Source organism: Malus domestica, chromosome 12 (genome assembly GCF_042453785.1).
Source record: "Malus domestica chromosome 12, GDT2T_hap1".
Classification (NCBI taxonomy): Eukaryota; Viridiplantae; Streptophyta; class Magnoliopsida; order Rosales; family Rosaceae; genus Malus; species Malus domestica.
Window position 1 is genome coordinate 22,073,360 of NC_091672.1, and position 20,714 is coordinate 22,094,073.

Genomic DNA, 20,714 nt, shown 5'->3' on the forward strand with positions numbered 1-20,714 from the left:
AATTTAAATTTAAGTGCTTAATGAGACACACCGCTCTAATTTAATGCGTTTAAGCCCACGTGTTCTCTTTTACAATTCCAATTCCAAAGCCATAGGCCCATAGTCCAATACTACATACGTATTGCATCTTCCTAAAACCCCAAGCGAAAAGACAAAACCCTGCTGAAATTGCAAAACCCTAAACCAGCTGAATTTTCAGCCATAGCCGGACCTCAAATGGCTCTCTTCTCGATGCTCCGCAGGCCGTCTTACTCCGCCCTAGCCCTCGCCGTCCGCTCCGTCCGCGCCGTCGGATCTGCACCCACCTTTCACCGCGCGATCTCCACCGTCCCTGCTTTCAGCCCACAGCTCCTCCGGAGAAGCTTTGTTCCAGTTCATCGATTCTCCACGGCCACGGCCACCGCCGTGGAGCCGATCGGTGAACAAAGTCTGGTCGAAGTCCTTGAGTCCGAGATCAAGTGTGCCCAAGACGTGAAACCCAAAAAAGCCGTAAGCGTATCAAATTTCTGTTTTTTACTTTAAAGCTCCATTCTTTTTTCTTTTGGTTAAAAACAACTTAAAAGAACATCTCTTGAAAACAGGCCTTCTTTTTTTTTCAAAATCCAAAACTTTGTTTGGTATTGAACTCAGAAACTGTTTTAGATCTTAAAATTAGGAAAGTCCCAGTCTTTGGTCAGGGAAGTAAGTTAGGATCTCATTGGCAACTACCTTCCCCACCAGCAAACTAAATGGAGCTACGGCGGAGTCGAATCGACGCCGGCGGTGGACCCAAATCGACGCTGGCAGCGAAGATCACAGAGAGAGATGAGTGAGTAGAGGGTGAGAGTCGGGCTATAGAGTTTTTGGAGGTAGTTAGGCATTCTTTTTAAGTTATTCTTAAATTCAGTTTTGAAAAACAGGCCAACCAAACAAGAATTCGAGTTTGAAACTCAAAACTCAAAACTTGTTTTTGAGTTATAACTGTATTTGGATTGAATACCAAACGGGCTCTACATTTTTATAGTAATTGAATGTTGGGTAATTTTTTTTTTATTTGTATGATTTTCACACATTAGGAGGTCCCAGAGAAATTTCCTTTTGAAATAGTGGACAATCCTGGAGACCAAACCATTCTGCTCAAAAGAGAATTTGAAGGCGAATCCATCCAAGTATGTGTCGATATTCCTAGTTTTTCCGCAGATGATGAGGACGAGTGGGAAGACCCCGGGATTCCGATGGTGGTGAGCATTTCCAAACCAAATGGACTGCAACTGGAGCTTGGTGTTTCTGTCTTTGAAACTGAGATTTCGATCGATAGCTTGTCCGTCAAGCAGCCTGAGCTTTCTTCCAAAGAGCTTGATTATGCTTATGATGGACCTGAATTTCCGTAAGCTTTGTCTCTGTGGATCATACCTTTTGTTTGCATTGCGTAGATTCTGATGATGGTTTCATTCTGTTCTGATGTGCTCTGTTTTTTTTTCCCTCAGCGACTTGGATGAGAAGTTGCAGAATGCTTTCTACAAGTATCTCGAGGCTCGAGGGATCAAGCACACCATGGCTGACTTCTTGTATGATTACATGAAGAACAAAAACAACAAAGAGTTCCTGATGTGGTTGAAGAACGTCAAGCGTGCTGTTCAGCAGTAAACGAAAAGAAATGGAGCTGTTTCCTGGTGCTGTATCAGTTTGAGAACCTCTTATTGATACCGTTAGTTAAATAAATAGTTAAGTATAGTAGATTGAGAAGATTAGAACTAGGTCAAATATTGTTAACTAGTTAATCAGCGTGGATGGTATTTCGATACCTATTAAGAATTGTAACGTATTAACTGGATCAACTGCAGTTCCGTATTAACTGGATGGTATTTTGAAGTGCCTGTTTGGAAGTTGTTTAGAATGATTAGAAGTGCTTTTGGTTTTGATAACGTTGTACAAACACTTGAAAGTGCTTTCTGAAGGTGTTTCTCCATGCTGTTACTGCTCAGTGTTCGCATTACTTGGCAACAAAATTACCAAAGCTCTCAACTCTTGCCTTCCTCTACCTTGCCCTCAACCTACTCGTGACCGAAGACGGTATTGTACAACAAATGTTTGGCCGAGTTTGGTAGCGAATTGGCGTGTCCGCATTAATTTTCAAGGACACAGAAGAACCTAGTTAACTCTTTGTACTCGGTTTGTGCATCACCTAGGCTGCATTTTGCTTCTAATTTGAAGTCATTTTTCTTAGTTTTACGGTTAGGGAGTAATGATAGATCATAATTTTTTGCCATCAAAATCTGTCCAACACATAGCTCATGCATCATCTTCCAAGAAAAACTTTTGGACATAGAAAACACAGGTGAGTTGCCTCCGAAATCTTGCATCTCTGTCATTTTTCCCGACGTTCGATCCAAATAGGTAATTTCTTCTTCAGTTCATCACCCACCTGGTGTCTGAAATTCATATTCAAAGTTTCAATAATATAATTGGACTATGTTACTGTAGGATTAATCTCGGTTCTTATTGCATGTTCAGTGCGTAGATTATGGGCGAAAACAAATCGGAAACCTTGTATTTTGATCTGAATCCGGGAGCTAAGATTCCATCTGTTGGTCTGTCTTGGGACATGGAAGGCTGAACCAGGCTTGGTCAGTCAAGCTGTCATCGCGGCAGTCAAGGTTCATTCTCCATATAAGCTTGGAAGGCGAAAACAAATCGGAAACCTTGTATGTGTTCATTCTCTTTCTTTTAATTCGTCGTATCTCTGACTGACGAAGAACTTGGAACAATCATAATTATGTTATTCGCAAAAACTTATAATCTTGGACGCCAAACAAGGCCTTGATGAAAACTTAATAATGTTTTTCCGTCTCTGTGACGTCTACAGGTGCAGCGACCGTTCCCCAGAAGATATCTCCAAGGCACTGAGCAAGACTTTAGAAGATCTGCAGCTTGATTATATTAATCTATATCTTGTATGCAACTAGTATTTTATATAAGTAACCTCAACATTTTGCTAGACTAACATTTTCTTCCTGAATTCGGAATTCCAATAACGAAGAATTTTAAATGGTTATGGTGAACATTCTTCTGCAGATACACTGCCATTTCGTACAAAGCCAGGCTCAGTAGGTTTCACTCAGGTAGTCATGGCTTCATTGTGCCTTCTAGACACTTGGAATGCAATGGAGGGCCTGTACGCGTCTGGTCAGGCGCGAGGAGTCGGGGTGAGCAACTTCTCCTCTAAGAAGCTGCAGGACCTCCTTTCTTATGCAAAAGTTCCACCTGCAGTAAATCAAGTGGAGTGCCACCCTATATGGCAGCAACCGGCTCTTTATAATTTGTGAAAATCTGCTGGGATTCATCTATTGGTAAATTCTATATGCCAACTTGAGAAATTTTCTCTGCAGGACTTCCTCCCTCAGTTCTATTCAATATTCAATAGTTGACCTCATTTATTGATTGGATTGATAACTTGATGATTTAGGGCATAGAATGGTTCTTTAAAGCTTGAGAGCCAAAAATGTGATACTTCAAACTGAAAATCGAACAGTCAAGTTTTCCGAGACTGGAAATCTAATGTCTAAGCTCTAATGATAATTCTACACTAAAACAAATGTCTAAAACAGGTCAAAGTTGAAGAAAGTTGAGCAGAAGTGAGATTTTCTCAAGGCGTCCTGCAGGGAGCTGCACCGATACCAACTTCAAATGTTCAGCATCCATCTGATACCAACTTCAAATGTTCAACATCCATTTTAATTTTCAGAAGACTGAGCAGCTTATTATTTGATCGAAAACTCTTCCTTTCCTTTCATGCATATTCTCCCCTGGGTTCTCCAGGGGTCTGGGTGAAGGGGGAAGTTCTAAAGGATCCAGTACTGAATGAAATTGCTGAGAAACTCAACAAATCAACAGCGCAAGTATGTCTTCGTTGGGGCATTCAGAGTGCACACAGTGTCCTTCCAAAGAGTGTAAATGAAAGCAGGATCAAGGAAAATCTAAGCTTATTCGACTGGTCCATTCCACCGGAGCTCTTCTCGAAAATTTCAGGACACCACCAGGTTTGTATTACACATGCTTAAATACATCCCTCAACACATTTTATCACAGAAAACTTTCTACTGACACTACCTTGCTTGTCTGTTATGCAGCAAAGGCTCCTACGGGGTGATTTCGTAGTCCACGAGAGCTTGAGTCCTTATAAAAGCGTTGAAGAACTGTGGGATGGTGAAATATGAGCTCTTTAATTCAATTTGATCCATACAAGTTTGTCGATTTTCTAGCTTTCTCTGCCACATTTTCAGATGGAAGAAACTGTTTTTTTTTTTGTGTTTTTGACTTTCTTAAACCAGTATCAACCTTGTATTTGTAGTACTACGATCTGCTTTTATGATTCAAATCTTTTCTATACGATGGCAAGGCAAACCTTTTGAATCATCGAATGATAACTAGTATCGAAATCGGATGCGATTTCATGCACCTCAGTTAACGATTTCATGCACAGTGAATACAAAATTTGAGAAACTTGAATTCCAAGTATTTTACTTGAACTATCTCATTCAGTCATTGCTCCAATCCAACTTGAAATGACAGATTGAAAAAGATTAAAATGGCAGCAATATTTCAAGGTGAAGTGATGAGATATCAACAAAAATTTGCTAAAAAATGTTTTTCTCTAGGGTTTAGCATTATAAAGAAGATCACGTCGGATCTGAACTTAGAGACAAATTGTATTTGGATTAACAATAGAAGTAGGCACATTTTTAAACCAGACAGAAGACTGGTTAAGAGTATATCTTACTGAAGCAGACCTATCTGATATTATATTTGACTCACAATAGATGACTCAAAGATACTTGAGAAATTTACTGACAGCTAAAACAGGTGTAAGATTTTTATTTTATTTTTTCTCTTTTTTATTTATTTTCAGTTTTTATTAACTAAATTTGTAAAACGTGAATAATGGCATGACATTGCATGAGGGGGAAAATAGACAAAGGGAGGCAGAGGATGCAGTTCCTCCTCATTGTTTTCATAACTACATTGTCCCAAGCTCTCTCCTTTGTCTGTTGGATTCGGAAAGACTCCGTCACCGTGCAACAGATCGTTTCCGGCCTCAAGGGCCTCGGAATTTAAAAAAATTTCAACGGAATTGTGCCTTTTAAATTATCGTTTCCGTCACCGTGCTGCAGTTCTTACCTTAATTTCTTATCTAAACATATCTTGAAGTTATGAGTTATTCTATATCTTCCATTTCCTTGTCATCAAACCAGCCCTTATTCTAAATAGGATTGTCGTCCGATATCATATGAATCCTTTTCCATGAAAAAAAAAAAATTAAAAAAAATCAGATAAAGATGAAAGAGAGAGATAACAATCATCTTATCTCTTAGTCTGATTTTTTTTTTTTTTTTTTGACAAATGATATTGTTAGTGAATTAAATAATTAGTTCTTGGACCAACCCTAGGGTAAAACCTAAATTTTTACCCCAAAAAATTTGGGTTTTAATTCAAAAACAATTTTCATCCTACAATGATTTTGACTTAAAATTTTAGACTAAGATTATTTAAAGAATAAATTTAAGCTAAATTTTTTTTTCGGTAACTTTTTAAAAAATAAAATTTATGTAAATTACTCCTAAAAAAATTATGGAAATTATCTTAATTTATTTTTAGGAATATTTTAACATAAAAATATTAAGATTCAGATAAATAATAAAAAATCACTAAACCTAAAAGTATTTTTATTTAAATAATTTTTTAAAATTCTTTTAGCTGTTGGATTTAATTTTGAGTCATTAGATCTTTTTTATTCACCGTTAAATTTGTCATATTCAATCTTAGTCGTTGATGTAAAACATTTATAAAATTGAAATTAAAATAAAAGTTTGAATCTTGACCGTTGGATCAACCAACGGTCCAATCACTAGCACCATCGGATCAATAAAGAGCTATTGCAGGAAGATTGGGTGGAGTGCATTTTTGCTCACCACCATTTAGTGTGATGTATGCTCACCACCCTATTTATCACCATTAGATGAGTTTGAATTTTGAGATTTGTGCTTATCCACTACACGAATTTCGAAATTCAAACTCTTCTAACAGTAATTAATAGGATGGTGAGCATACATCACACTAAATGGTGATGAGCAAAAATACTTCCAGATTGGGTGGCCGACAAAGCTGTCAGCGGTGGGGCCCACCCGCTGCATCTTTGCCGTGTGTAAGGGCATGCATAAGAAAATTTCTTGCGCATCCACTCGCATAAGGTGAACCACAACTTAGTCCTAACCTGAATTTTGGGCAGAATCTACTCCAAGAATAGGTTTTAAACCAAATACTTTTTTAGGCCTAACTAATGGAGAACGATTGGGGGTTGGGAGGGGTCTAATACATTTATTTTAGGTTTTAACCCAATGGTTAGAAATGATTTTAAGTTTTGCGCTACTACAGTAAAGCGTCATCTGCTTTATTTTGAAATTAGAGAGGTTTTTAAGTTAGTGCACTCAGCACTTGGAAAGTTCAAAGTTTCTCACCGCACGTATTGATCAAAGAACGAAAATAATAAGAACTCAAAAGGATTAACATAAGACTCTCTAATTTATTCATGATTAAGAGGATGATTACATGAAGCCCCCCTTAACTAATCCAGGTAATAAAAAATCTGGCAAGGGGATAACGGTCGATTTTATACGACAATACAAATACGTAAGAACATTTCTGCGGAGCAATCGAACTCCTACGCTGTCATTTGATAAGATATACGTAAAAACTAAGGCTAACAGATGACCATAGGTGTTAAATCTGTAAGTTGTCTGCTACAAATGCTTTTAATTGAGATGTTTAGGAACTAAGCAGGTCCTTGTGGGTGTACTCGACTCCTCTATCCGCGTCTACAATCTGCCCGTTCCCTCTCAGAATCCTGCATTTTGTTACGCAAACGAAGGATGATCGCGCAACAAGAAACAATCAGTATGCTCAAAATTCTAAGGAAATAGAAAGAGAAATTAGAAATAAAGGTAATGCAGGATTGATATACCATCTTGTTGTTAGCAATCCTTCAACTCCTACAGGACCTCGAGCATGAATCCTGCTCGTACTTATCCCGACCTGTTCATCCACCAGATCAGTGACAAATGATCGGAAGAAGAAAACGTAACTCAAAGACGGAATTATTTTGAGAGCACTTACTTCTGCACCCAGTCCAAAGCGCGCTCCATCACAAAACCTTGTACTCACGTTATGAAAGACTGCAGCGCTGTTGATGCAAACAGTACAGCCATCAAGATGTGTGACATTCGGAAATTTTTGTGTAAAACTATTAACATACGTTGCCACATTACTAGAAAATATCGTTCATAATTTTCACAAAGAGAATATGGTTTGGGAAACCAATGAGAAATGCTCTAGTTTGTCATGTTCTGTAAGACGCTTTGAACGCATGAAACATGCTTACCTGTCGACTTGAGTTAGGAAAACTTCAGCAACTTGACCATCTTCAGTGACGATGCAATCAGTGTGAGCACTGCAAAACAGGGGATGTGGAGAGGAGATGCAATAAAGTTAGAGAAATCGCTGGAAAATAATTAGTACAGCAATGATATGTGGAAAAAGAAGATATGAAATATGTGAATGTATATACCTTCCATGTTCATGAATGTGGTCAATTGCAGCGTTCACATCATCAACAATTTCAACTGAGCAAGCCAATGAACTGTACTCGTAATGGAATGAGTCTGTCTCTGGAAGGTGTAACGCAGTTGCTGCCCTAGGTCCACCATATAAGCTAACACCTGCAACCGACTTGATTTCGTTAACTGATAGTCGTTACCAGTGTGTGGAAATGAAAAATGTAAATAGATTGTATCCATGGGAACAGAAGCATAGTTCCGAAGTCCTAGGATAGGAACAAACAAAAGTTTAGTCGCGGCTTTCTGAATAAGTTTATCACATTGTTAGGCATCAAAATATTTTTCTCGATTTCAATTAGAAAAGAGGTTACTATACAGATATATTTTATAAACTTTCCAGCAGTTTGTTGATAGAAAAGCACACAGTATCGCACCTGAATCTTTGAGTTCTGAAATTATCTGCTTAAACCCGCCATCGCTCAACAGATCCTTGTGTACAAGAAGTGTTTCCTGAGAAAGAGTGCAACATGTTAAGGCATGCACTACGGCAAATTCCAAAGTCAGATACAGCTAAATAAATGGACGTGCATAAACGATCAGTCATGGATAGCAAAAAGTGAAATTACCATCGCATTGCAGGCAGCAGGGTAGTCTACTTTTGCATCCAGAACAATTCGCTTTGCCATATCCAGATTAGCGGACTTGTCAACATAAACGTGACAAATCCCATCTGTGCATCAAAATCAGCAGTTTAATAGTAATTCTAGTTTGCAGCGGTACGGTATTACATTGCCAGTACTATTTCTCTTACCGGCATGACCAAGAACAGGTATCTTAGTTGACTCCTTAATTTTAGAAACAAGCTTATTGCTGCCTCTAGGGATGACAAGATCGATCACATCATCGAGCTGCAGCAAAACAATTTTTTTAGAATTCATCGTTCTGAAAAACCATAAACAGTTTTAAGTTTCTATACACACCTTGAGTAGGTCAGGAATCTCGTCTCGTGTATTCACAAGTCCGATAAGTTTGCCACCAACAGGTTCTGGGATTGCTGAGGTGATGACCTGCAAAGGAAGTAATCAAGCCAAAGCAAATTAGAAACGTGTCAATGCAGAGAAAACCATGCTCCTGAAATTTTACTTTGTAAATAATAGCAAAAGGCCAGAATCTAGAGTCTCAAACCTTGTGCAAGATTGCATTTGATCGCTTGGCTTCTTTCCCACCTTTAAGCAGAAGACCATTCCGACTTTGAATTGCTAACGCAGCTATCTGTTGAACCATTTGGAAGAGAAAAGTGTTGGTAAACTGATCAAGAAACTACCATGTGAACAAAATCAAGAAAACGTCAATAACCAAAACAAGACTGTAAAACTGCAAATTTCTGCATGCTTAGATGCTTAAGGAGTCAGGAGTATAAATGGAGTGGATATTTTGTATACCTGAACAAGGGCATCCGGTCGAGACTCAAACACAACTAAGAGAACACCCAAAGGACATGACAGTTTCTCCAAGACAAGCCCTTCTGCAAGCTGCATGTAAGAGCAGTTGTAAAATTGGCAAAAGTGAGTTCCAGTGCAGAGGGAAAACAGTTTATCAAAAGGGCTACGATTAACAATTAGTTCTGTGTAAATTAAATCATTAAAACTCTAAACCTGTACCACATGTGTTCATGAATACTGAATCAGAAGAACAAGAAAAGTGTCCTGACCTCGGTCTTCTTTAGAACACGGCCAATGGGCTCTTCCATGTCAGCCAGTTTACGTACAGACTTTGCAAGAGCAGAAATCTGTAGAGACACATTAAATACAAAATAAGAAGATTTCATCCAACCGGAGTGATGGAGGTTTTAATTTCAACTACACAAGTCCTAAACTGCATACCTTCCCAGGCTTTAGGGCTAAACGCGATATTAGGGCCTTCTCATATCCAACCTCCTGGGCAGTAGCAACATCAGCTTCATTCGCAGCTATAATTTCACCTTCATTTGCCTCCAAGGCATCAGCTACGTCGAGCAAAATTTTCCTCCTCTCTTGAGATCCTAGAGCCTGCAAGGAAAATAATTCAAATCAGATGTTGAATCTCTCAACTTAACCACTTACTCTATATCCAACTTCTTGAGGAATACTTCAATCTCTATATTAGGAACCTCAAGCTTCATTGAAAAGGAAAAAAAAAAACAATTTTATGAAGACAATTACTCGGAACTGTCTAGATGCTTCCTGCGCTGCAACGGCCATGTCACGTGCACCTTCTTCCTTAACTACAGTCCACAAATGTGCATCTTGATGAAATACAGTGCCTATTCGGTCTCCACGAAGCACTTTCTTTATGTTGTCTGTGTCATAGCCACTATAAATAAAATACAAAACTAGTTTAGCACCAACAAACTATTGCAGTACGCCGGAAAATTCCAATGAATGCGCCAGATAATGTTACGATTCCCACAGGCAAAAAAAAATACAAACTGGTTATTGTATATCAAAACAAGCAGATGATAGAATTTACCTAGTGATAACAACAGGGATTCCACCATAAGCTGCACACACAGCAGCATTGACTTTAGCAGTCATACCACCTCTGCCCACCCTTGACTTATCGCCAAATGTTATTTCTCCCTGATGTTTCTCTTTCACGTAAGTATGGATTAACTTTGATTTTGGGTCCGTAGGAGGACCGCTATAGAGGCCCTCTACATCGCTTAACAAAACCAGAAGGTCAGCTTTTAGTTCCAGAGCCAATAGACCGGCCAAACTGTCATTGTCCCAAAATATGCCAGAAGAATCCTGCAAACATAACTTCCATTCAGAAGCAACAGATGTATATTTTGACAGAAGGAAAAGTAAGCGCCCGTCTGGTAACATTTGCATTTCTAATTTTCATTTGTTTTGTTAAAGCTAAAGAGATGGAAGGAAAATGCACATCGTAAAGTCGGGAGGGAGATGAGAGATTGAAGAGGTGAGGAAGAAATGAACGGAAATGTATGAAACCTTAAAAAATAAAACTGCTCGAAATTATTCTACATCTATCATCTCTCTTCTCACTTCATCTCACAATTTCCCTTCTCCGTTTTTAATTAAAAACAAAAACCGAAAATCAGAAACAAAATCTTACCAAACGGGCCTAAGCAGTTCATGAGATTTGTTTTCAAGGGAAAAAGAGTGGGAGAAGGACAAAAGCATGAATGTTGCACAACACACAACCAAGAACATAGGCAGTATAAACCCATACACCAATCAAAAGCCCTATGAAAACAAAAACAAGGGGATTTGTATACCTCGTATGGAGCTTTCCTAGTACTAACAGCGTCATTTTCATTGAAGATTGGAATCACCCTCAGTTTTAACAGCGACTTCACGGTTTCAGAAAGTTGCTTTCTGAAAGCTTCATCCCTAAAAACGCTATCCGTCACAAGAAGTTGCGAAGAAGTCACATCAAGCTGCAATTAAAAGAAAGCCAAAATTGTTAAAAGTGACGAGGGGCAAGTCTGAAACTACATATTAAAAAATTGTAATCTAAATGAAACTGCAAGAAGATAATAGTCTTGCCTGGCTGAACATGGTATCATAAAGAGCCATGAGACTACTCTGTCCAACAGCTGCACAAGCCTTCCCATCAAAATCATTTTGTGGATTTTGGAGATCAGCAAAGCTGCAAAACAAGGCATTAACTTGTTTCAGGCACTTTTGTTTGGCGAATTCAATGCCAAAAATTCGACACACAACTGAGAAATTTACACGTCCTTGCATATAAACCTGCTATTTGCCAATCTCCGGTATCTTAGCCTCTGCCGGCCAAGACCAACAGCTCCTGAAGTCACCAAAATAACTTCATACCCCTGGGAATTTATATCTTTAAGCTGCAAATATCCCGTTCATGTATGTCATCACTCATCAATCTCAGATGCCATTTTTTTTAGTCAGTGTAAAATATGAAACAGTGCATATAAATCAACAAAATTGGAGATCTTCCTCCTAGTTCTGGAACCAGTTGCATACCTGCTCACAGAGAGCACCTAGTCTGCCCAATGCTAATCTTCCATCACCCCGAGTGACCACAGCTGTTCCGACCTTCAAATCCGAACAAACAAGTGATCAAATTGGCATTAAAAATCATAAAAGCATCATCGACAATTTCCAAAAATCAAGATTCAGATCAACCGAAAGCGAAAATCCTATACAACCCAAGTTCTCTTTTTTTTTTTTCTCTAAACTTTTCCTCTTCAACTTACATGTCATTGAACATATTGGGATTTAACATGTTAGTCATATTAATTGATATAGTAGTCATATTAACTAATATATTTATAAAAAACAAAAAACCAAAAAAAAAAAAAAAAAAAAAAAGAAAAGCCGTCTGCAAATTGGCTCAAACAAAAGCCTCATATGATCATCACCAAAACAAACAAAAAAGGCCCAAATATGTAACAGAGTGTGATATATATTTGTTTTCGCAACTCAGAATATATATATATATATATATATATATAGACACACACACATACATAATGATGAAACGGGAGGGTACCTTAACAACGATACGCTTGACATTCTTGATAAAAGCTCTCGTAGGATCCACAGAGTCCATGTTTGCCTGCTCGACGGAGTTTTACTCGACTGGGATCTCACCAGTATGCACAGAAAACAAAACCCAGGTTTTCCTTTCCTTTATATTCTTCTGGTTTTTCTTGGCCTTTTGGTGTTGGCCAATGGAAAGCTAACAGCAGCTTATCAAAGAAGCAGAGAGGGAGAGGGAGATAGGAGAGAGAAAAACCGAGAAACCCAGAGACCAAGGAGAGAATAAAAACAAACCTGAAACAAAACAACTACTGACCCCTTTTAAATTAGTTTAAAAATAACACAAACTCTGTGAAAAATCGACAGCGTCGAAAAAAACAAAATTAAAATAAAATAAAGTTCTTGAGAGAGTGTCAAAAGGGAACAAAAATTGTAAAATATCGGCTGGGGAGTGAAGTCTCGGCCAAAAAACGAGGACGAGACGCCACGTCCAGTGGTTGCTTGGGGACGAACCTCTTTTGCGCTCTGTGTGAAAAGAGTCACGTGAAGAAGAGGAAAGGCAAAGTAAAAGACCAAAAGAGCGTCGGGACGTTGTTTACGTGATCGAAAGCAAAAGAAAGATCGCACGTCAACTCTGTTTGGTTTATATGATTGAGACATTTTGTTTAAACTTGAAACAAGACATTAACAATTTGCCACATATTTTTTGAGAGCGAAAACAAATGCAATCATGTCACAAATGGTCAAGTCTTAATTTAGATATATCTAAATTAAAACGTAATAACATACTTGAGTTATATATTACGACAAAGTGATATCTATGCAACATTGTAACAATTATGGCAAATAGTTTTTCTAAACTATATGATTTACGTGTGAATTGGTAAATTTACATGACGATGCTACAACCACATCGAAAAAGTTATGCTCGACTTATTAGGTCTGTTAGTGAATTAGGACTTTATAAATGATATGTTTAGCATAAATGGCATATACACTATGAGATAATTCATTCTCAACATTTGTGCAAAATGATTATTGTGAATATAAAGTTATTAATTCGAACAAATAACTTTAAACTAATATGGAAATAAGAGACGGGAATAATTATCGAGTGTCTATTTTTAATGGTTAAATTGTGTACAAAGAATATTAACAGTATACAGCTAAATATCGTATTTATTGTTAATTCAAGCAAATATTCTAACATACAACATGATATTTTTTCAACAAGTCAAGTCTATTATATTGATGTAGTCAACTTGGTTACCTCTAAGTATAAAATATGATGATTATTTCAATCAATTAAATTTATTGCTATGATCTAAATTTACATGACTATTATTAGTGATGAATTGTTTTGGTGGATAAGTCTTTCACTTCAACATACAATGTTTGATTCCCACCAATCTTTCTTCCCCTAACAACTTACAATTTAACCCACTAACACTATCATTTATAAAAATATAATCAACACTTTGTTATTATGTTTATTTTATTAGGTTTTGATGAAATTTAAGTCGAACTAAACCTAAGTTTGTGCTTGTTCAAAGAATGAGTTGCGTAGCCACTTAGTATGTACTACGGTCTGTTAGTGTTCCTCTTCATTTGTAAATGAGAGGTCATATGTTTGATTCTTGTTAAAAACGAATTTGAACCACATTATTGCTAACCCATTATGAGATTAAACTCACTCACACCCCTTTAGTGTAAGATAATATTGTTTGTTAAAAAATAAATAAAAAAGAATGAGGTGAGCAAAGCCAATCAAAAGATCATGTTTAATTAAAAAACAAGCTCGTGCTTGAAAAGAAATTATCCAAGCCGAGTTTGGGCTTGCAATTACGTAACTTTTTCAAGTTTGAACACGAAGAATATCATTTAAGTTAAGATTGAGTACCTTGATTCTGCCTGATTCAGCGCATTCCCACTCCACATTACGTTTAACATAAATCTTAAGTAGTGAATTCTAACTTCAAATCAACTTATCATAAACTTCAAATGAGGTATTTTCTAAACACAAATATTAAATCTTTTTTTTTTTTTTTTAAAGATGGATGAAGGGAATTGCTGGATCTTGTACCCACATCAACTTTTTGCATTTTTTGGTTAAAAGTAGATCTTGGTCTCAACCCACTAGATTGCAATGGATTTGGGATTATTCGATTATTTTTGTGTATCAAAATTCAAAAAAGTAAAAAGCTCAAGTAGCAAACAAAAAAAGAACCCGATTTCTCAACAGCGAGTCCCAATCCTCCACGATCCGTCATCGATGCGACCCTCCTCGAGGGCCGACCCACGTACCGCATGTGTTATCAAGTACCAAGTGTTCAAAACCAAATTAAACTTGAATACTTGTTTTTTAATTGTTACCACGTCATCTAATGCACTGTATATGTACATCTCTTTTGGTTGAATGAGCGTTCTCTCCGGATCTCTTTGTGGAGATTTTAGAGATTCTCAAATCGTGTTCATTCATCGTACATCGTGCGGTCAGAAATCATTTTAAATAGTTTTATTTAAAATTAAATATAAATAGTACTTGACGAAAAATGATTGTACGATATACAATGAACGGACATGATTTGAGGATCCGGGGATGTCCTCCTTCCTTTTTGTTAAGTTCAATTGTTACCAAGTCACCCCTACCCATGGTCTAAAATATCCATAATATATCGATATTTCCATCGAAATTTCCGTGTTTTTGGACTACCGATATTTTTTTGGACTACCGATATTTCCGATATCATCGATATTTTAGACCTTGCTAAATCACTCGTGTATCTTACCATGCAATGTATCACGTGTAAAATATTGTACTAATTCATTATATATAAATGATTATGGTGTGTTTAAATTTCTTTCATTAATTACTACATATTTTCTACACTCACAATGTTTGCCAGCTCGCTATATAATCAACTTAAATCAGCTATATCTATCATGCAATGCATTTCCTTCCAACTTTTTGTGATAAACTAATAAATAATTGACTAAATAAACATCCTGCAAAGTTTCAATGAAAATTTCCAAGTTTTTCTTATAATTTCCGTGGTTTTTATTCAATTTTTATCGATATCGATAATATCCCGATATTTCTATCGAAATTTCTGTGTTTTTAGACTACCGATATTTCCGATATCATCGATATTTTATACCTTGCCCCTGCCATCATTGACCTCACACTTGTTACCGCGTCCCCTTTTTATTTAATAAAGGGCTGATCCGAAAAGTGATTTTGAATATCTAAAAGTACTTATTTTAGAAAAAATATTTTGAAAATCAATAATTAGTTTATTGCAACTTAATATTGAAAAAAAAACACTTGAAATGCTTTATTTAAGTACTTTTAGGACTCAAAAATATTCTTTGAAAGCACTTTTAGTCATCAAAAAGTATTTTCAAACCAACCTAAACTCTTATATTAAGTATCATATTTTTCATTTGATATTTGATCCATAAAAGGGAGCTATAGTGGGTGACAAATAAGTCAATCCATTTTTCTTTCAAATCCTTTTAATGAAAATAACAAATATGTGTTGTAAGTGAATAGTACTAGGATTGACATTTTAGAGTAAAAATGTGATTTTTTGTTAAAGTGAATAATATCGTGAGTTTTTCGTTAAAGTTCCCAAGTATAAGGAAAACTAATGAAAAATACTTGAAAACTTCGAGTTTTAAAGAAAATGACAAAAATGTGTTGTAAGTGAATAGTACCGAGATTGACTTTTTAAAGTAAAAATATGATTTTTTGTTAAAATAAACGGTAACATGAGCTATTTGTTAAAGTTCTCTAAAGTATTTGCTGAAAAGAGTACATAGGAGAACGGCATTGACTTTAACCAGAAGTGACCAAAACTTTACTACTAATACTAAAAACGACAAGAACGTCCTAATCTTTGCTTGTTTTTTCATGCGGGACAATGCACGGAACCCTAGAATAAGATAAAACGCATGCCGTTATTATCTCCAAAACCAAACCCAAACCGAAAAGCCCACGGACCACAATTGGGCCGACGGATAAATCTCCACCCGAGGCCCGTGGGCCAAACGGCACGCGTTTCGTGGAGCCAAATCATCATCTTTCCTTTTCTGTTTCGAGTTAAAAGAGTCCCTCCATGTCTTCTGCACCAATCTATCCAATCCTAATGGCGTGCCGTATTAATTTCTCTCTCCGGTGTCCCTCCTCCGAAACGCCGCGTTTCGGTTCCACTTGTCGCCTCCAAAACCCTAGCTCCTCTCTCCTACTTAATCTCGCTCCCGCCTCTTCTTCTTCTTCGAATCCCAAAAAGGTAAAGGTCGTTGCTTTTTCCTTTTTAGCTAACAAAAATCGCAGTAAATCCGCCATTTTTTTTTTGTCTCTCTCGGTATTTTAAGCATTCAACCGGGTTTTTTTTGAACCGGCAGATCTCGTATTCCGCTACGCGGCGGCGCAGCTCCGTTGCGGTGAAGTCTCAAATGGCCACGGAGGAGAAATTGGCTTCCGGGAACAGAATGCTTGTTAGTTCACTGTTCACTATTCACCCTTATGCTCTGTTTGGTTCCAGATTTATTAAAATTCCATGAATTTTGATTTTTTAATGTCGTTTTGTATGTTTGAAATTTGCTGCCAAATTTTGGGTGAATTTTAAGAACTGGGAATGGATAATGCTGTCTGAATTTGCGATTTGGTTTGTGAATAACTGAATATTATGCTGAATAAGGCTTGATTGGTTTTTTTTCCAGGTTTTCGTGCCACCGCACCCGTTGATCAAGCATTGGGTTTCGGTTTTGAGAAATGAGCAAACCCCTTGTCCGATTTTTCGTATGTTTCAAATTAGTTTTTCTGTTCTACGTAATGTGAATATTTGAGTGGATTTGAAAAGTCCCAGATGATAAATTCAATGTCAAACTATCTATAGCTTGATTGTTAAACTCTTTGTTATCTAACACTCTGTTTGGATTATCGAGCTTGAAATTTAAGATTACTAAGGAATTCAAAATGACGGAAATAGAAATGACGGCATTTTATTTTCTAGAATTTATGAATTTGAATAGTAGAATATTTTATTTTTAAACCTTGACTCATAGAAATTTGGAAATGGCACCTATTTACATGGAATTTAAACTTGGGAAATGGAGGTTTCAAATTCCAAGTTTTTTCTTTCTAGGCGGAAATTCTAAATTCTATGTTTATGAATCCAAACAAGGAATTAGTGCATGTCAATTTATAAATTTCAACTTTTATCAAAATTCCTAATTCATTTCCCTCATCCACACATAGTGTAAGTGTTTGTTTTTTATTTGCTTACGAGGCATTGACATCGTATGCTTTAGGAAATGCCATGGCTGAGTTGGGGAGGCTTCTTCTGTATGAAGCTTCAAGAGATTGGCTGGTTAGTTTTTCATAATTTACACTCACACATCCACATCCGCAATGATTTTGAGGATTACATTCTGTTTTCATTATATGAAGCAATTTTGTTTTGTTTCTTTAAATTTCAGCCTACGGTAACAGGAGAGATTCAGTCACCAATGGGTGTCGCATCAGTTGAATTTGTAGATCCAAGGGAGCCTATTTCGGTTTGTTTTAGTATTAATTTTGTGCATTTTTCATGTAAAGATTTTGTTCCCTGTATAGCTGAATTGTGATAGCATATTATATAGAATTTCTCTATTTTCATTTGGTGGTTGAACATCCGGTTCACTTGTTCAGGATGTATCAAATTGGCAATAATTTATGTCCTCTTTGAATTTTCATATTTTGGTAGTTGATTATGGTTTTCTATTAATGTTTAGATTGTTTCTGTGGTGAACCTTATCATGGTACTCTCACTAAGCAGATCAGTGCAGGCGAGTATTATTTTATTTGATGTTTTTCTTTTAGTTTTGCAGGTTGTTCCAATTTTGAGAGCTGGTCTGGCTCTTGTAGAACATGCATCGTCAATCTTGCCAGCCACAAAGACGTACCATCTTGGTAAGAAAGGTTCATGCATTGTTCACTATACAGTTGAAGTAAACAAAAATGTTTGGCGTGTATTGAAATCTTGTCATTATAAGTTTATAGCCATGAATGACTGCAATATCTTCTGGTCATAAAGTACAAGTGAAATTTTTGTTATCATTTGGTGCTCTGTTGTAAACACTCAATTTTGTTTGCTTTTTGTTTAATTAATTTTTTTGAAGTTCATGAAACTTATCTTGTATAATCTGTTTGATAAATTTTGTCAAACTGAGCATGTTTTGAACTCATCTATGTATATTTATTGTTTTACGAATCTAGGGTTTAGCAGAGATGAGGAGACACTTCTACCAACTGTATATCTGAACAAGTAAGCGTTCCTTGCCTAAACTTGTTTTCCTGTTCATGTTCTTACCACTTGCTTTCAGTGCTGTTGGGAGTTAATTTCCAAACCTCTATGTTATTAGTTGCAGCAACTTAATAGTAGATTTTCAAGCACTTCGATAGAGTACGAACAAATGAGATGCACCCAACTCATTGTGAATTTTGTAGTCCATACCTAATCTTAGGGCTGGAAAGTTCAACATAAGGCGGTTACATTTATGAATACCCTATCTATATGATAGTTTTGGGAGTGACCCTTCATGTGATCTTCTTCGTAGGTTACCTGACAATTTTCCGGAAGGCTCTCGAGTATTTTTGGTTGACCCTATGCTAGCAACAGGTATTATTAGTATACTTGTGATAGTATCTGAATTTTCATTTTTGAGTATTTAGGATTAGTGAAACCTCTTGAAGTGTCCATGTGCTGTATTTTTTTCTTTCCATCATGAGCACAACTAGTAAATTTTATCAACGAATAAGCTTAGCCCCAGTTCTATAGTATTTCTTAATTTCTTTCTTTTTCTTCAATTTCAGGAGGCACAATAGTAGCGGCTTTGGATCTTTTAAAGGAATGCGGGCTTGACAACAAGCAGATCAAAGTGGTAAATACCATAGATGCACTTTTATGTTTGAAACTTTGTCCCTAAATTTACATATAATATAGGTATCTTAATATGTTAACATATTTGTCAAACCAGCTTATTTACGGTTGCTTATTCCATTTGATGAACTGTTCTCGCCTCCAGTGAGATAAGCTGGTTAATTTCATTTGATTTCATTGTTTCATACATCTCTAAGCCTAAGATAATCTGTCATGCCATAGATATCTGCTGTAGCTGCGCCTCCAGCACTTCAAAAGCTGAGCGAGAAGTTTCCAGGGTAATAATAATATCAATCAATAATTACAGTTTGGAACGAAACTTAGCATTCCTTAACTCTGCTTTCGTTTATTTTTACAGGCTTCATGTATACACTGGAATTATTGATCCTACCGTAAATGAGAAAGGGTAAGTACGTCGCGCTCCCATTGATGTAATGCTGCTAAAGTGATGAATGTTGCAAACTGGTTTAACATATTTTACTTACGCTCGTGCTGATTTCAGGTTTATAATCCCTGGACTGGGTGATGCTGGAGACCGCAGCTTCGGTACATAAAGTCAATACTCAAGTGTGCGGGGATCTGTTTTCAGTTTGTACTCGTGCAATTTTGGAATGTTGAGCTTATTGATAGGAATGGTTTTTGAGATTTGTTTTTCGTCAAACGGTTTATACGGTTGATACATTTGCAAGATTTGGTATTGAGAAAATGTGACCAGAATTGATTTTGTATAAAACTATTTACGTTATTATTTTTATAGAAAATTAAAATCCTGTACGATTTTTCCGTATTTTTAGACTGATTAAAGCGCTTTTATTAATAGCCACTTCGGCATTTTCTGTTAATTCAAATTACGTGTCATTATTGTGTTAATTATTCATTTTTGAATTTATCCTTTTAGTTGTTTGATGAGTTTTTTTTCCCTATTTTTAATGGGGATATTAGTTATTAACTCAACTATATCTTTTTCCATATATGTTTTTTCGACGTCCGAAGATGATATTCAGAGCGATGATTACAAAGACCGCAACGAACCAAACGGTGGGTATTATTTGCCAGGTTTCCATCTTAATTTCTGGTAGTGTATATCTACTGCAATATGATATATGTACCCAAATCAGCTTCCCTTCTTATAGTCAACATCAATTTAATTAAAAGGAAAACTAATGAAAATGGTTTGAAAACTTTGAGTTTTAACGATAATGACAAAATAAAGGGTAAAGTGAATAGTATCAGGATTGATTTTTTAGTGTAAAAATATGGTTTTTCGTTAAAGTAAACAGTACCGGGAGCTTTTCGTTAAAGTTCCCATTATTAAAACGTTTGATTCCGAATTCAAAGCTTACTATTTCTTGACAGTCGAAAATAGAAGGTTTCAATCATAACCTTGACTTGATATAATCAAAATGGAGGAGTAAAACGCGGTTATGAATAATCAAAAGAGTAAAAGTTTGCCAAGACGGCTTTCCCTACATGAATTCATATTATTACGAGGAAAGGTATTATATTTAGACATACAAAATTAACACAATACTCTATCAGTGATGGAGTTTAATATATAAAAGTATAATTAATTTTATTTGTGTGTAGCGTTATTAATTTGTGAGAGTATTGCTATACGTTAGAATATGACTTTTTTTTTTATTTATAAGAAACAAAAAATTACAAACAAGTCTCTAAAACAA

At 36.3% G+C, this 20,714-nt stretch overlaps 3 protein-coding genes and 1 long non-coding RNA gene across 5 annotated transcripts; 3 read left to right on the forward strand and 1 right to left on the reverse strand.

The window, feature by feature from the left end:
• Positions 1-25: 25 nt before the first annotated feature.
• On the forward strand, positions 26-1,963 carry LOC103450274 (uncharacterized protein At2g39795, mitochondrial-like). The gene is made up of 3 exons (XM_008389603.4): positions 26-489; positions 1,056-1,366; positions 1,467-1,963. Exons 1-3 carry the CDS (start codon positions 217-219, stop codon positions 1,624-1,626), a joined length of 744 nt encoding a protein of 247 aa, XP_008387825.2. The 5' UTR covers positions 26-216; the 3' UTR covers positions 1,627-1,963.
• A 583-nt stretch (positions 1,964-2,546) lies between these two features.
• LOC139190024 (uncharacterized) lies at positions 2,547-3,185 on the forward strand. Its single transcript, XR_011573994.1, has 3 exons — positions 2,547-2,684; positions 2,846-2,933; positions 3,055-3,185. It is a non-coding gene; the product is annotated as an uncharacterized lncRNA (long non-coding RNA).
• A 3,354-nt stretch (positions 3,186-6,539) lies between these two features.
• On the reverse strand, positions 6,540-12,633 carry LOC103450277 (delta-1-pyrroline-5-carboxylate synthase-like). Of its 2 annotated transcripts, none has more exons than XM_008389606.4 (20): positions 12,117-12,633; positions 11,588-11,659; positions 11,345-11,448; positions 11,138-11,240; positions 10,867-11,028; positions 10,098-10,375; positions 9,791-9,941; positions 9,473-9,637; positions 9,301-9,378; positions 9,032-9,121; positions 8,775-8,861; positions 8,570-8,656; positions 8,401-8,497; positions 8,216-8,319; positions 8,024-8,099; positions 7,601-7,751; positions 7,415-7,483; positions 7,150-7,216; positions 6,998-7,068; positions 6,540-6,880 (listed from the first exon to the last, which is right to left on the reverse strand). In XM_008389606.4, the coding sequence occupies exons 1-20, from the start codon at positions 12,174-12,176 to the stop codon at positions 6,802-6,804; spliced, it is 2,151 nt and encodes a 716-aa protein (XP_008387828.2). In that variant the 5' UTR covers positions 12,177-12,633; the 3' UTR covers positions 6,540-6,801. The 2 variants fall into 2 exon arrangements, with proteins under 2 accessions (XP_008387828.2, XP_028945444.1); XM_029089611.2 differs by having other exon boundaries at positions 10,098-10,387; positions 12,117-12,396.
• Positions 12,634-16,198: 3,565 nt separating this feature from the next.
• On the forward strand, positions 16,199-19,819 carry LOC103423438 (uracil phosphoribosyltransferase). Its single transcript, XM_008361525.4, has 12 exons — positions 16,199-16,398; positions 16,514-16,606; positions 16,832-16,910; positions 17,423-17,481; positions 17,591-17,668; positions 17,981-18,062; positions 18,369-18,417; positions 18,710-18,771; positions 18,966-19,033; positions 19,255-19,310; positions 19,391-19,438; positions 19,535-19,819. Exons 1-12 carry the CDS (start codon positions 16,225-16,227, stop codon positions 19,584-19,586), a joined length of 900 nt encoding a protein of 299 aa, XP_008359747.3. The 5' UTR covers positions 16,199-16,224; the 3' UTR covers positions 19,587-19,819.
• Positions 19,820-20,714: the final 895 nt, after the last annotated feature.